Source organism: Ceratotherium simum, chromosome 11, assembly GCF_057802395.1.
Source record: "Ceratotherium simum simum isolate JZ-2026a chromosome 11, ASM5780239v1, whole genome shotgun sequence".
In the NCBI taxonomy this organism is placed as follows: Eukaryota; Metazoa; Chordata; class Mammalia; order Perissodactyla; family Rhinocerotidae; genus Ceratotherium; species Ceratotherium simum.
The window spans coordinates 20,778,498-20,791,314 of NC_141910.1; the positions used below are offsets into that span (position 1 = coordinate 20,778,498).

The 12,817-nt window shown below is 39.3% G+C and overlaps 1 protein-coding gene across 4 annotated transcripts in view; it reads left to right on the top strand.

Annotated features, from left to right (window-relative positions):
* Positions 1–392: 392 nt before the first annotated feature.
* SERTAD2 (SERTA domain containing 2) overlaps positions 393–12,817 on the top strand; it is a 114,748-nt gene continuing 102,323 nt past the window's right edge. Inside the window, exons 1-2 of one of the 4 annotated variants that reach the window (XM_087436656.1) lie at positions 393–1,046; positions 12,181–12,288. In XM_087436656.1, the coding sequence (XP_087292782.1) occupies positions 12,218–12,288 (71 nt within the window). In that variant the 5' untranslated portion in view covers positions 393–1,046; positions 12,181–12,217. Of the gene's footprint in view, positions 1,047–12,180; positions 12,289–12,817 lie in introns of those variants that run through there. The other 3 variants (XM_087436658.1, XM_014791467.2, XM_087436659.1) reach the window with 3 other exon arrangements.

Genomic DNA, 12,817 nt, shown 5'->3' on the forward strand with positions numbered 1-12,817 from the left:
CCATCACCCCCATGCGGCCCTCGGATTGGCGGAAGGCGCACTTCTGGAGCGAGGAGGGCAGAGTGACTCCGCCGGTCTCCGGCGCCTCATCCTTCCCTCCACCCCCCACTTCAACGTCCACCCACCTCTCCCCACCCCCCACTCCACTTCCCCCGCCCGGTTCGCGGCAGTGTCCTTAGAAGACTCATTGGGCCAGGGGCGAAGCCAGCCGCCTATCGAGCCGCGCCGTCATTGGCCGACGCCCACGCCCGTCGGAGCGGCGGGCCTCGCCATTGGGTGGCTCCGCCCCGCTCCCCGCCCCCCCAACGCCTCGCCCTCTCAGTCGCCTCCTCCCCTGCCGGCTCTTCCACGGCCCCTTACCCCGCCCGTCCTCGCCGCATCTCCCCTGTCCAGCTGGGCGGGGACTGCTGTACGACTCTGTAAAGTCTGTGAGTCACTGCACAACCCATCAATCCAATTAAATGTCTTGAGCGAGCCGAGCAGGCGGTGCTGCCGCCGCGCCGCTCGCCCCGCCGCGGCCGCCCCTGCTCGCAGCTCCCCTCTGATCCATGGCTGTCTGTCTGTACTTGTTACGGTGTAACCTCCTCCTCCGCCGCCTCCTCCTCAGGAGCCGCTGCAACTTCCCCTCAGCCAGCCTCCTCCTCTGCTCGGGGACTGCAAAGGCATGGGATAGACCCAGAGCCACTTCTTTCTGTCTCCCCCCCAGCCCTCGCTCAGTTTCCCCCCTTTAAAATTAAAGTCTGTTCCTCGCTCCTCGGCGTTTTGGAGATTTGTCAGTCTATTATTTCCCCTGATTTTTTTTTCCCTCCCTGGGGCAGGGGGTCGCAGGGGCCGGTGGGTTTATTTTAGGAAGGGGGCTCTCCACCCCTTCCCTTTTGGGCCGTGACTTGATTTCCCCGCTCCTCTCCGCTGCCACCCCTGGAACTCACCGTCCTGCACTCGAGTGACGCACCGACACCCCCCGCCCACAGCCCAGACGTCCCCTCCCTCGCTGCCACCCCGACCCGTCTCGGAGCTGGACCCGGTGCCCACTTCTTCGCAGAAGGGTGAGTACCGTCTTGGGTTTGGGGGGCATCTGGAAAGATGTGGCCGGTCCACTCTGGGGAGGTTAGAGATCACGTTGTGTGCTGGTGGTTCCTGGTCCGGCGTGGATTTGAGGTGGCGACTGCCTCCCTCCCTCCCTCGCTCCCTCTTCTCCCGCCCCTCGACTCCTTATTCACCAGCCTTGCTGTATTTCTAGGTACTGCCAGACTTCCACCATCGGGGCATTATAACGCTTGTAAAATGAACGGTAATGGCATGCTTTCTGTCTTTAGGATGCTTAGTGAGCGGTAATAGCGATGTGATCTGATAGACTGTGACCTGCAAAAAGTCTAAAAAGGCTAATGGGTACATTTTCCTCCAAACCCGAGTTAAACTTTTATTCAGTTAAGGCAAAGGAAAAGGTATTTCTGATTTGAATGTGTGGTGATAGAACAAGAGAAGAGAGGTTACCTAGTGGCATGGCTTACTATTTTTATTTTAAAATAGTTTTATAGGTTTCCTTTTGGAAAAATAGAATTCAGTAGTAAAGTAAAGGTTATGAAGTCTTTGAACCTGTTGGAGGGAAGCAAGATAAGATGGAAATCCAGCTTGACACTTCGTCTTTAGTTCACCTCTATTCTAGTGAGAAATTACAACACTGAATTTTTTATTTCTCAGTCACTGGGCACAGTGGGGTGTGTTAAGAGTAAGTAGGGATTTTTTATTCTTCTGATATCCCTCTTTTGTATACTTGATTGCTCTTAAGCAATGTCATGCTACAGAATTTTGTAAAATTTTAGTTTGGTGTCTTGGTTGTTGGTAGCTCAAAAGTACACACACTTGCCCATGTATGCTTTATGAGAATCTTGCCTTATGCATCTTTAATATTTATTTTGAGATAAAAGTAAAAATTATAAGAAATAGTTACTCTGAATCAGCTTCTGAGGTCACTTTTGAGAATTCAGCCTATTTAAAATGGTCTTACTCTTTTTGAATCAAGTTCTGGTCTAGTTGTCCACAAGATTCAAATTAGGCCAAACCAAACATGTTTTGAAATATTAAAGTACAGGAAAGGCCGCTTAGTAGCTCATTCTCTCCTTTTCTTTCAGACTAACCAGAATAAGTTGTTACTAAATTTAATTTTAAAGAATAGATTGTTCCTTTGCTGAAATCTGCCAAGTTTCTCCAGAAGGATTTCTTTTTAAAGAGCAGAAATGTGTTTATGATCAGCCCAAAGTAGTAAAGTTGACTCAAATGTAAGTGCTGTCGTAAGGAAATGCTGTCATAAGCCCCCCAACCTTGCAGAGTGTTTCAGGAAGACTTGTACAAGCCCTTTTTGAATTGTTTAATAAATTTCATCGTGTGGCCTTTTTCATGAGTGTAAGACTGAATCCTTGACAGGCCTCACAGCATAGGGGAGCCATATTGCCTGAGTTTGAATCTTGCCGCCGCCATCCTTCCATGGCTAGCTGACCTTGGGCAAGTTTCAGACCTGGCCTGTGCTGGTTTTCTCCTGTAAATGGGAAGGATGACTTTTCCTCAAAGGGTTGCTGTAAGAATAAATGAGAATGCATGCCACAGAGGACTTAGTCTTAGCTGCCCCATCATCACTGCCATCCTTAGAGAGGATGTCTAGTGTAATGCATGAGTGGGGCCTCCAGAACCAGAGTCTGTAGGTTCAAGTCCCAGCATTGCCTCTTGCTCTCTCTGACTTTGGGCAAGTTAACCTCAGATTCCTCATCTGTAAAATGGGAATCATAAAAACACTTACTTCGTGGGGTTATTGTGAAATCGAAATGAGTTAATATATGCAAAGATCTTGACTAGTGTTTGGTGCGTCTTTCCAAGTGTTATTCTCTGTTATGCTCCTTGTATGTCTTGAAACATGGGTGACTTTTTTAGAAGTAAATTTTTTGTAAAGGTAAAGAATTATTGCTATCAAAATAAGCAGAATTCTTATCAATATTCATGATGTTTTGTGGGATTTATACTTTTAGACTAGAATATATATGAGTCTTTATGAAATTTAGTTGTTGGATGAGTTGACTTGGTCGCTCTTTCATTTAAACATGCATAATAGACTATACATAGCTCTATTATAGTGATACCTATCACACATTTGCTGTTATCTGCAATCTTCTCTACTGAACAGAAAGCTCTTTGACAGTAAGAATAGTGTTTCATTCATATTTTAATCTCCAGTGCCTAGCAGAGTGCCTGGTACATAAAGAAGCTTAATTAATGTTGTGGAATGAATTAAATAATGTTATTCTTAAGTTGTTTATGAGTAGTTGAATGACATTATAAGTGATATTGTGCAGAATACTATTACTTGCATTGTTGAGTTGAACTTGTACGTTCTCAATTATTATTTTTGTAAATAGAGAGTAAATGAGGGGAATTACAGTATAACTTATGTTTCATTAGGAAAATATTTTTCATTTTGAAGATTAAACTTAAAATAGTCTGAACAGTGCATATCGAATATCTTTCTTTGATAACCGACATGTCCATTTTTTATAGTAAGACTTTCTGACTCCAAAACTTTCTGTCACTAAGTTGGGTGTTGTTATAGTTAATATGAATAATACAAATTAGATTTTGAATGTCCCAAATGATGATGTGATGTTATTAACGGCTTTGGAATTAAAAATAATAAAGAGAATTTATCAAACTAACACTGTGAAAATAAAAAGGCATCATTTCCTTAAGGACCAAAGCTTTATTTCTCTTTCCATTCAAGAGTGAATCTCACGGGCCGGCCCCGTGGCTTGGTGGTTAAGTGAGCGCGCTCCACTGCTGGCGACCCGGGTTCGGATCCCGGGCTCGCACCGACGCGCTGCTTCTCCGGCCATGCTGAGGCCGCGTCCCACGTACAGCAACTAGAGGGATGTGCAGCTGTGACACACAACTATCTACTGGGGCTTTGGGGAAAAATAAATAAATAAAATCTTAAAAAAAAAAAAAAAAGAGTGAATCTCTTTCTCTTGGGCAGTCTTAATAAATAATTAGCTTTTGAAATAGCTGTAGTAAATTGTGTAATAAGAATCATAAAGGAAGTATATGTAATTAGTAAGTAAAACACTTAAACTTCACTGTACACTTAATAGGCATTACACAGTTGAGGAATATATATATATATATTTGTGTGTGTGTGTGTGTGTGTGTGTGTGTGTGAGGAAGATCAGCCCTGAGCTAACATCCGTGCCAATCCTCCTCTTTTTTGCTGAGGAAGACTGGCCCTGGGCTAACATCTGTGCCCATCTTCCTCCACTTTATATGGGACGCCGCTACAGCATGACTTGACAAGCGGTGCGTCAGTGCGCGCCTGGGGTCCGAACCCGGGCCGCCAGCAGTGGCACGCGCACTCTTAACCGCTGCGCCACGGGGCTGGCCCCTAGGAATATATTTTTTTAGATAAGCAGAATTGATGGGGCCTACCACCTGCTTCATTTATAGAATCAGCCTGTTTTACTTGTCAATAAAATCCAGTTGAATTACTGTGCCCTCTGAAATTATAAAATGCAAGAAATATCGTTCATGAAAGAGATATTCTCAGTAACAAAATCTGAATACTAATCTACTCAGAAGTGTTACAGTGGTTCATAACATTGTTAAAACTTTTCAAATATGTGAACTATCTAATACAATGTGGATAATTTTGTATACATAATCCTTTGTTCAACCTAATCATCAGTTACCCAGTTTGGTTGAATATATTCATTTTCATTGGCTAAAACAATTAATTTAGAAAACTTGCCCTTTTCTGTTCCTATACTTTTAAAGCAGCCAATCTAAAATGAAACTTAAAAAAATTAATTTATAGGCATTTAGAAACTACACTTAAGTGGTCTGCAAGGTGGAAGGTGACTTATTTTTCACTTGACACATTTTATCATGACATTGTTTCTGTCCCTCACATCTCATTCTTTCATTTAACATTTTTGTGAAGACAGTTGAGTATTTATTAATATTTTATAGATGTATGTAATATCTCCAACTTTTAAAAAAAGCAATGTTTCTGATGAAGAATTGTTTGGAAAGAAGAGGAAAGAGGATAGAAACAACCTTTGGGGCTTGTGATTTCTATCCTTGTCTTCTAACATTAAGAAAATGGATTACTATCTATACTCTGCCAGTGATCAAAAGGAGAGGGAAATAATATATGTATTGTCTGTTGACATGAACTTAGAATTAAGATTTGTGGAGTTCTAGACTGAGTGATGCTACAGACTGGCACGTCACCTTGAGCATTACACTTAACCTCCAGGACTCTCCATGTTCTTATCTTTTCAGTGGGAAGAGAGAAGGCAGTTACCGTGCCCTCACTCACAGAGGACATCGTAGGGGTATGTTGTCAGTGCTTTTTAAAAGCATTGGGGAAGGACAAAATGCAAGCAAATACAAAGTAAACATTAGCATTTAGAAATGGATGTTTATCATTATTTAAAAATGATGACTTTTTAGATCTTTTGTCTGAAGGGCATTTTTCCTTTTGACTTTATATTTGAAGAGACCTATTATTGGTATGTTCACAAAAATGTATGAAGTATCTTTAAAAGAAGCAAAGAACTTTGGTTTAATTGAATGGGATTTTAAATGAGTTTTGGTACATCCTGGGTTATAGCAGATGTTGATGTTGTAAGAACAAACTATGTATCTAGAGGATAATACATTTTATTAAGTTAAAGCTTGTAAAACTTGCACTTGCGTTGCAGGAAAAAATGTTCAGATATATCAGATTCCATTAGAAGTATATTCAAAGAGAAAAATTAATCATATTATTTACTTTTAAATTTCAAAAGGATTACTTGGCTATAGGACTCTTCCTTATACTGATTTGTTTTGTATCTTGAATGCAGTGAAATGTGCACATTTCAGAATATAGAGGCTTGGAGGATTTCATTTATTTCAGCTAATCTTTTATTTAGGGAGGTGAGTGAAGACACATGTGGAAAGGCTGTATTTTAAGAAACAGTTTTTTTCCTCTTGTCCCTAAAAATCAGTTAGGAGTCTTTAAAAGTCAAAAGCTCAGAGTTAACACATTATGTAAGTTTTTTTGAATTCAGCTTTACCTCTCTGGTTATTATCAGAAGAGTTGTCACAATCTCATGATGTTACTCACTTCTTTAGGTGGAAATGAAATCTGGTGTACTCAGAGTAAGACCTATTAAAACGAGTGGGACATACAAAGCAATATTATTTATTTCAACTAACATTAAGGATAGTAAACAGTGATCCTCAAATGCAAGGTTACTAAGCAGAAAGCAACTTTTAAAAATATATTGTCCTTTTGTCATTGTTTGACAGCCAACTGATGGAAACTTAAAATGATCAGATTTCTTCTCTACTTTTGAATTTAAAGTCCACATTGATGTTTATAATGTCTTGTGTGGTGGTATGTATAACTCTTTCATATATTGAATCTTTACTTGTAACATATTAAATAAAATGACCAAAACAGTTCACTTTTAATGTAAATTTTGTTTTTCACAATCCTTTTCCCTTTGTTCTACCATTGTTTTTCAGTTTTGTTAATATTTCCACATGAATTGTCTTTCTTTTAGTGCAGCATCTTTCTTATTTTGCTCTATCTTCTTTTCACATTGATATCCTTTTTCCTTGATCACAGCAGGTTTTTTTCTTTAGCATTCTTTTGCCTTTGCCTCTGTATAAAGTAGGGAGTAGAGGCTATCATTTATTTCAGTCTGCTCTTATGGGACTGAGGCAAAGGGCTACTGTATAGAAAATTTGCCTTGCCTTATCTCAAAAGATGAGCTCTCTGATATGTTATCTACACAAAACGTAAGGGGCCCTTTTGTAAACCTAAAACCAAGTTTTAGCTTATGTGAGGTGGTTAAAAGGGAAAACTGTGATATGTTTATTATTTACTGCCTTTCTATTCATCTCTTTTATGGGAGGATACCCACAAAATTTTTTCTGTCCACACTACCTTGAAACATCTAACATCCCAACTTTGTTTTGCTGGGTGCCCAGTGCCATGGCAAGTTCTGAGGGCTGTGACGGCAATGACCATAGCCACCTGACCACATTGGGGGTGGCTGGCTTGAGAACATCACATTAGACATGAAGAGCAGCTCCTTTGTTTTGTTTTGTTTTTAACTCCTTAAAACCAGACCAAGCATCAGACCGTGTCCACCATGAGGTTTTCCAGGGTTCACCATTGTTGAATGATTAATGGTTCCTGGTGAGGTAGCCATCAGCTTTATTGTTTTCCATGGCTTCCTCTCAAATGAAATGTATCCCTTTGAGTTAACTTTTGTTTTGATTTTAAGGATTCTTTTCACCCAGAACATCAAAGTGTATGAAAATGAATATGTATTTATAAACTAAAAAGATGTACATAAAAATCCTTTGAGTAAAAAGTTTTCCTAAGGACCAAAATCCATTGGTTTGGAGAGAATGCTTCATAGTTTCTCAAAGTACCTAACATTATTCAGACATCAGTAGTAGAAAACTTTCAATTTGATTAAACAAAATGAATCCTCCTTTTGATTTAGAAAACAGTCCATTGTGACTTTTTATTTAACAATTGAAATATAAATTAGATAAACTGCATTTTGGAGTTGATTAAATGAGAAATTTTTCAGAAATTGCACTTTATAAAATCTATGCCTCATGGAAGAAGCTTGGTCTTTTTTTTTTATTTTGCTCACCTCTATCCCATTCCTGACTTCCATTCATTGATTCATTGGCTCAGTTGATTCAGCAGATACTTCTTGAGCACTCACTGTGTGCCAGCTGCTCTCACTCGGCTCATAGATTACAGCAGTGAAGGAAAGAGACGAACATTCCTATCCTTGTGGAGATTACATTCCAAACTATTTTGGTGTATAGAGCTTGTTATCTACTATCATAACTAAACATTGTGTAATAATGATAGAAAAAAAGTAAGATTTCTTCATATGGATTTTATGTCCTTTGACTTGGTGTAAAAGGAGTCCTAAATCCCAAAACAAAACTCCATTTGAATGGATATTTTTCAGTTGAGTTTGAGTTGAAATATATAATGTTGCTTGGTGTTTCCACCAGAAATCATGAAATCATCCTCATTTGTGAACCAGGGAAGCCTTACAGGGGACATGGTCTGAAATTTCTAGGTTTTCTTTATACTTTTTAAGTTGTTTTCTCCCTTTGCTTTGCTTTCCTCGTGATAGAGCCTGAAAAAAAATGTGTAATGCTGAAAATTGCACAATGGAAGCATAATCGTCTCAGCTATATTGCACAATTAACAACAACATCTTAAGTTTGCTTTGTCTAGTGTACATAAAGAACGAATTTTTTGTTTCTATGATTGTAAAAACTATGTAAGTTCCTAAACAAACAAATAAAACCCTTAGTTTACATTTCCACCTCAAATATTAAAGTAGATTTATCGAAGTGTTTTTGCAGTAAAATAGCATTAATATGATATAATACAATATAAAGATTTTCATTAATTATTTTATTTTTATTCATAAATATTTAATACATGTCCCAAGTGCTTTGGGGAATCAGAGACTAACAAGACATGGCCCATGTCCATAGTGTGAGTCCGGTTGGGGAGACAAAAGATCCCCACATGAAAATTAAATCTCTTGTATTAGGCAATATGGCATTTAGCTTGATGAGAAGTCTGGTGTAGGCCATTACAGTAAACTTAGTCCTAGGTCAGATGAACTTGCCTTTTGGAAACCCTGGGTGGGAAATCTTTCCTTTTAAGTTTGGGCAAAGATGGTTAGCAGGCCTTCTTTGTGCCTTAGACGCCTAAGGGTAGCTACTGCAACTGCTCAGCAGGGGAGGGAAGTTTCGGAAAGGGAATGCAGCACACATCTTAGCCAATTATTACATTTGGTACCTATCCCCATAGAAAGCAGAAACTCTGCGCCTGAGAATAGAATGTATGGGCACACCATGGATATGGTTTAGGTTCTTGAGGACAAAAATTATTCCATAGCTTTGGGAAGCCTGATACATCAGTGAGGGCCCTGTGGACAAGGGGAGTTCACTGAAAAATGGAAGAAACACTGAAAGGGGAGGAAAGAAGTAGAGACGGAGGCTTTTGACAGTTACTGAAGATATGCTCTTTCTTCCCTGGTTTTGCCTGGACGAGCCTTGCCTGTGAGATGGGCGTGCTCTGGGCCTAATATGCCAAATTTAGGAAGTCTGTATATATTGCTATGATAGGTAGGTATAATCTTTCTAAATTGTTTTGCTTTGGAATTAGCCAAAATTCCTGATGTGTGTGTTTAAATTCTCAGGCATAATGCACTGTGACTATGGCTTTTGTTTTCATTTTCCTGGGTGTTTTAAAATATTAAGAATCTTTTTATTTTTAGAGTGCATTTATTTGTTTATTTGGACTTAAATCTAAGATAGAATAATACAATATATGCTTCTCTCTTAGATTCAAATTAGGGGAAATAAATCTAAAGCCTCAATGTTTATCTGTTAATGAAAGTAGTTGGACATTTGTGTGGAGCCTTCTTTGTTTTTTTTAAATAACAATTTCTGTGAAGAGTTTCTTTTCCTGAAAACTGTATCTGTGCTAGAATCATCACACATCTGTTTGATTCAAAAGGCCACCTAGGATAGTTATGTTCATTATCTTGATTGCTCTGATGGTTTCAAGGGTATATACATATGTCAAAACTTACCAAATTATACATTTTAAATATATGCATTTATGTATATCAATAAAGCTTTTTTTAAAAAAGCCATGTAGGTTGTAAGGTATATTTTCAAAATAAAATCTCTGTTATAAAAATTATATTTTTAAAGTTTGTTATTTATTTTTTATTTCTCTATTTTATTTTATCTACCATTTATTCACCTCTATCCCATACCCCAGACACACATATTTTCAGAAAGACAAATAGAACAGAGGAGACCTATACGCCAGCTGAAATTTTGATATTGGACCTTAGAGAGCTTTTTTCCATATGTAAGGCTCGCTGGAGTATCTTTAAGTAATTTGCACAAATTTGAATTTGGAGAACTGGAGTTGTGTATTTTTCAAGGAATCCTCTTTTCCTTATAGTTTAACAGATTATGACTCATCTTTGGCGTGGAATAAAGAGCATGCTTTAGTAAGACTTTTTTTTTTTAAAAAAGAGGTTAAATGGCTTAATGCTTCTCTTTAAATATTGTTCTTTTTTTTTATTTTTATAAATTAAATTTTGGCATGTTAGACCATAGACTCCATGAATAGATTTGTGTAGGAAAGAACTAAGCCTGCTCCATTCTTCTTGCTCCCGTGTCTTGAGCACAGCACGGAGGGCTTAATATACGTTTGTTAAAGTGATGGTTTAATATTAATTGAATATTCCTTATGTCACCTAATGTATGTTTCAGGGAAATTTCTTTATTGGTGGAATTAATGCCTACGTTAAGTTTAAAACACTGGCAATTTTTCATGAATAAAAAAATAGTCTAGAAAAATATTCAGAGTTGTCTTTGTGGAATTGGGACTATCAGAGTATTCATGAGTTGTGACTTTAAAGCTCAGGCTCTTTCTCTCATACCAGCAGGACCCACTGGAATTACCCATGCCCAGGCCACAACTCAGGGTGAGGCCCTGGCTTCAGTATTTTTAAAAGTCCCCAGGTTGGGCCGGCCCCCGTGGCTTAGCGGTTAAGTGCGTGTGCTCCGCTACTGGCGGCCCGGGTTCAGATCCCCGGCACGCACCGAGGCACCACTTCTCAGGCCATGCTGAGGCCGCGTCCCACATACAGCAACTAGAAGGATGTGCAGCTATGACATACAACTATCTACTGGGGCTTTGGGGAAAAAAAAAAGGAGGAGGATTGGCAATAGATGTTAGCTCAGAGCCGGCCTTCCTCAGCAAAAAAGAGGAGGATTCAGCGGGATGTTAGCTCAGGGCTGATCTTCCTCACAAAAAAAAAAAAAAGTCCCCAGGTTATTCTAATGTATAGCCGCACTGTGCAGTAGTCCCTTGCTTATCTGCGGGGGATACGTTGCAAGACCCCCAGTGGATGCGTGAAACCGAGGATAATACTGAACCCTGTATATACTATGGTTTTTCCCATACATACATACCTATGATAAAGTTCAATTTATAAATTAGGCACATGAAGAGATTAACAACAATAACTTCTCTTTGTCATATCCGAATTGCCAACATCACCATCTTGTGCTTTGGGGCCATTATTAAGTAAAAAAGGGTTACTTGAACGCAAGCACTGCCATACTGTGACAGTCGATCTGTTAATCAGAGGGCTAGTAAGTGACTAACAGGCAGGTAGCATATATAGCGTGGATACGCTGGACAAAGGGATGATTCACATCCCAGGCAGGACAGAGAGGGAAGGCTCGAGATTTCGTCACACTACTCAGAATAGTGAGTAATTTAAAACTTTTAAATTTAAAATTTATAATTGTTTATTTCTGGAATTTTCCATTTAATATTTTTGGTACTGCAGTTGACCGTGGGTAACTGAAACTGCTCTTCAGTGCTCTCTCCCATACCGTATTCCCCGACACCCAAACTTTCTATTGTAAAGCTTTTCAAACATGTAGAAAACTTGAAAGAATAATTCAGTGAACACCCATATTCCCTCTACCTAGATTCAGTAATTATTAACCTTTTGCTGTAATTGCTTTATGACTCTCTCTCCCTTTCTTTATATGTATACTTTTTTGTTCCATGTGAAAGTAAGTTTCAGACATCATGACTCTTTACCGTTAAATACTTCAGTATGCACCTCCTGAGAATGAGGACATTCTCCTACGTAACCACAATACCATTATCACACCTAAGAAAATTAATAATAACTTGGGAATGCTGTTCTAGAGCTCATTTCCATTTATTAAAGGTATATGAGTTCATATTCCACCAAAAATCAAGTGCATATGAAGTGAGAAGTTCTGCAGAATATGAAATTCTGAGAATTTTGGCTAAAGATATGTTTCTTCTCTGTGTTTGCAAGTAAGGCCACTACTTCAAACATTTTTGTGAAGTAAATGCATTTTCTTATGTATGGTGAGGTAAGATCCTTTCTAGCTCTAACATCTCATGATCATATCATGAGAAAAAACATTTATCAAAGTTCATGCCACAGTGTGGTTTAGTGGAAAAAGCCCAGTTTCAAGCCAGAATGGTATTGGTTCATGTACTTGCTCTGCCATTTACTGCAGGTGACCTTGGAGAAGTTCAATTCCTGTGTCAGTTGGGATGCTTTCAGAAACCGCCCTCGAGCTCGCTGGAATCATCAGGAAATTTATTATTTCACAACAAATCCAGAGGTAGGGCAGGCTCCAGGGTCGGGCAGTTCTGTAGCTCGGGTTCTTAGCATCTTTCTGCTGAGCCAGACTCCTTGTTGACTCCAGCTTCTGTTTTGGGTCCTTGCTCAAGCTGGTTCATATCCAAACGTTATGGTATCCAGAGGAAGTCAGAAACCTCTCCACAGGCCTGGGCTGTCAGTCTTGCTGTCTGATTTGGCATTTCTGCTCATGTCTGGACCAGTAACCTGGGGATGGGGTTCTCTTAGGGAGAGGATGGAAGGAATGGATTTTGGCTATACCACTAACAGTGTTCATTACTCTTCTCTAAGCCTCTGTTTTCTTTGCTGTAAAATGGGAACAGTGGTATCTACCTCTGTGATTATTAACTGATATAAAATAGGTAAAGCGACAAACACAAAGCTGATGTTTAATAAACGCTAATTCCTATTTTTTTCTTCTCCCCTTTCCATCTTATAGGAAGTTCTGTCTTCCTTTGACACTGCCACACTCCATACTAGTAAACACGTGTCAGTGACTCTCCCTTAACTAG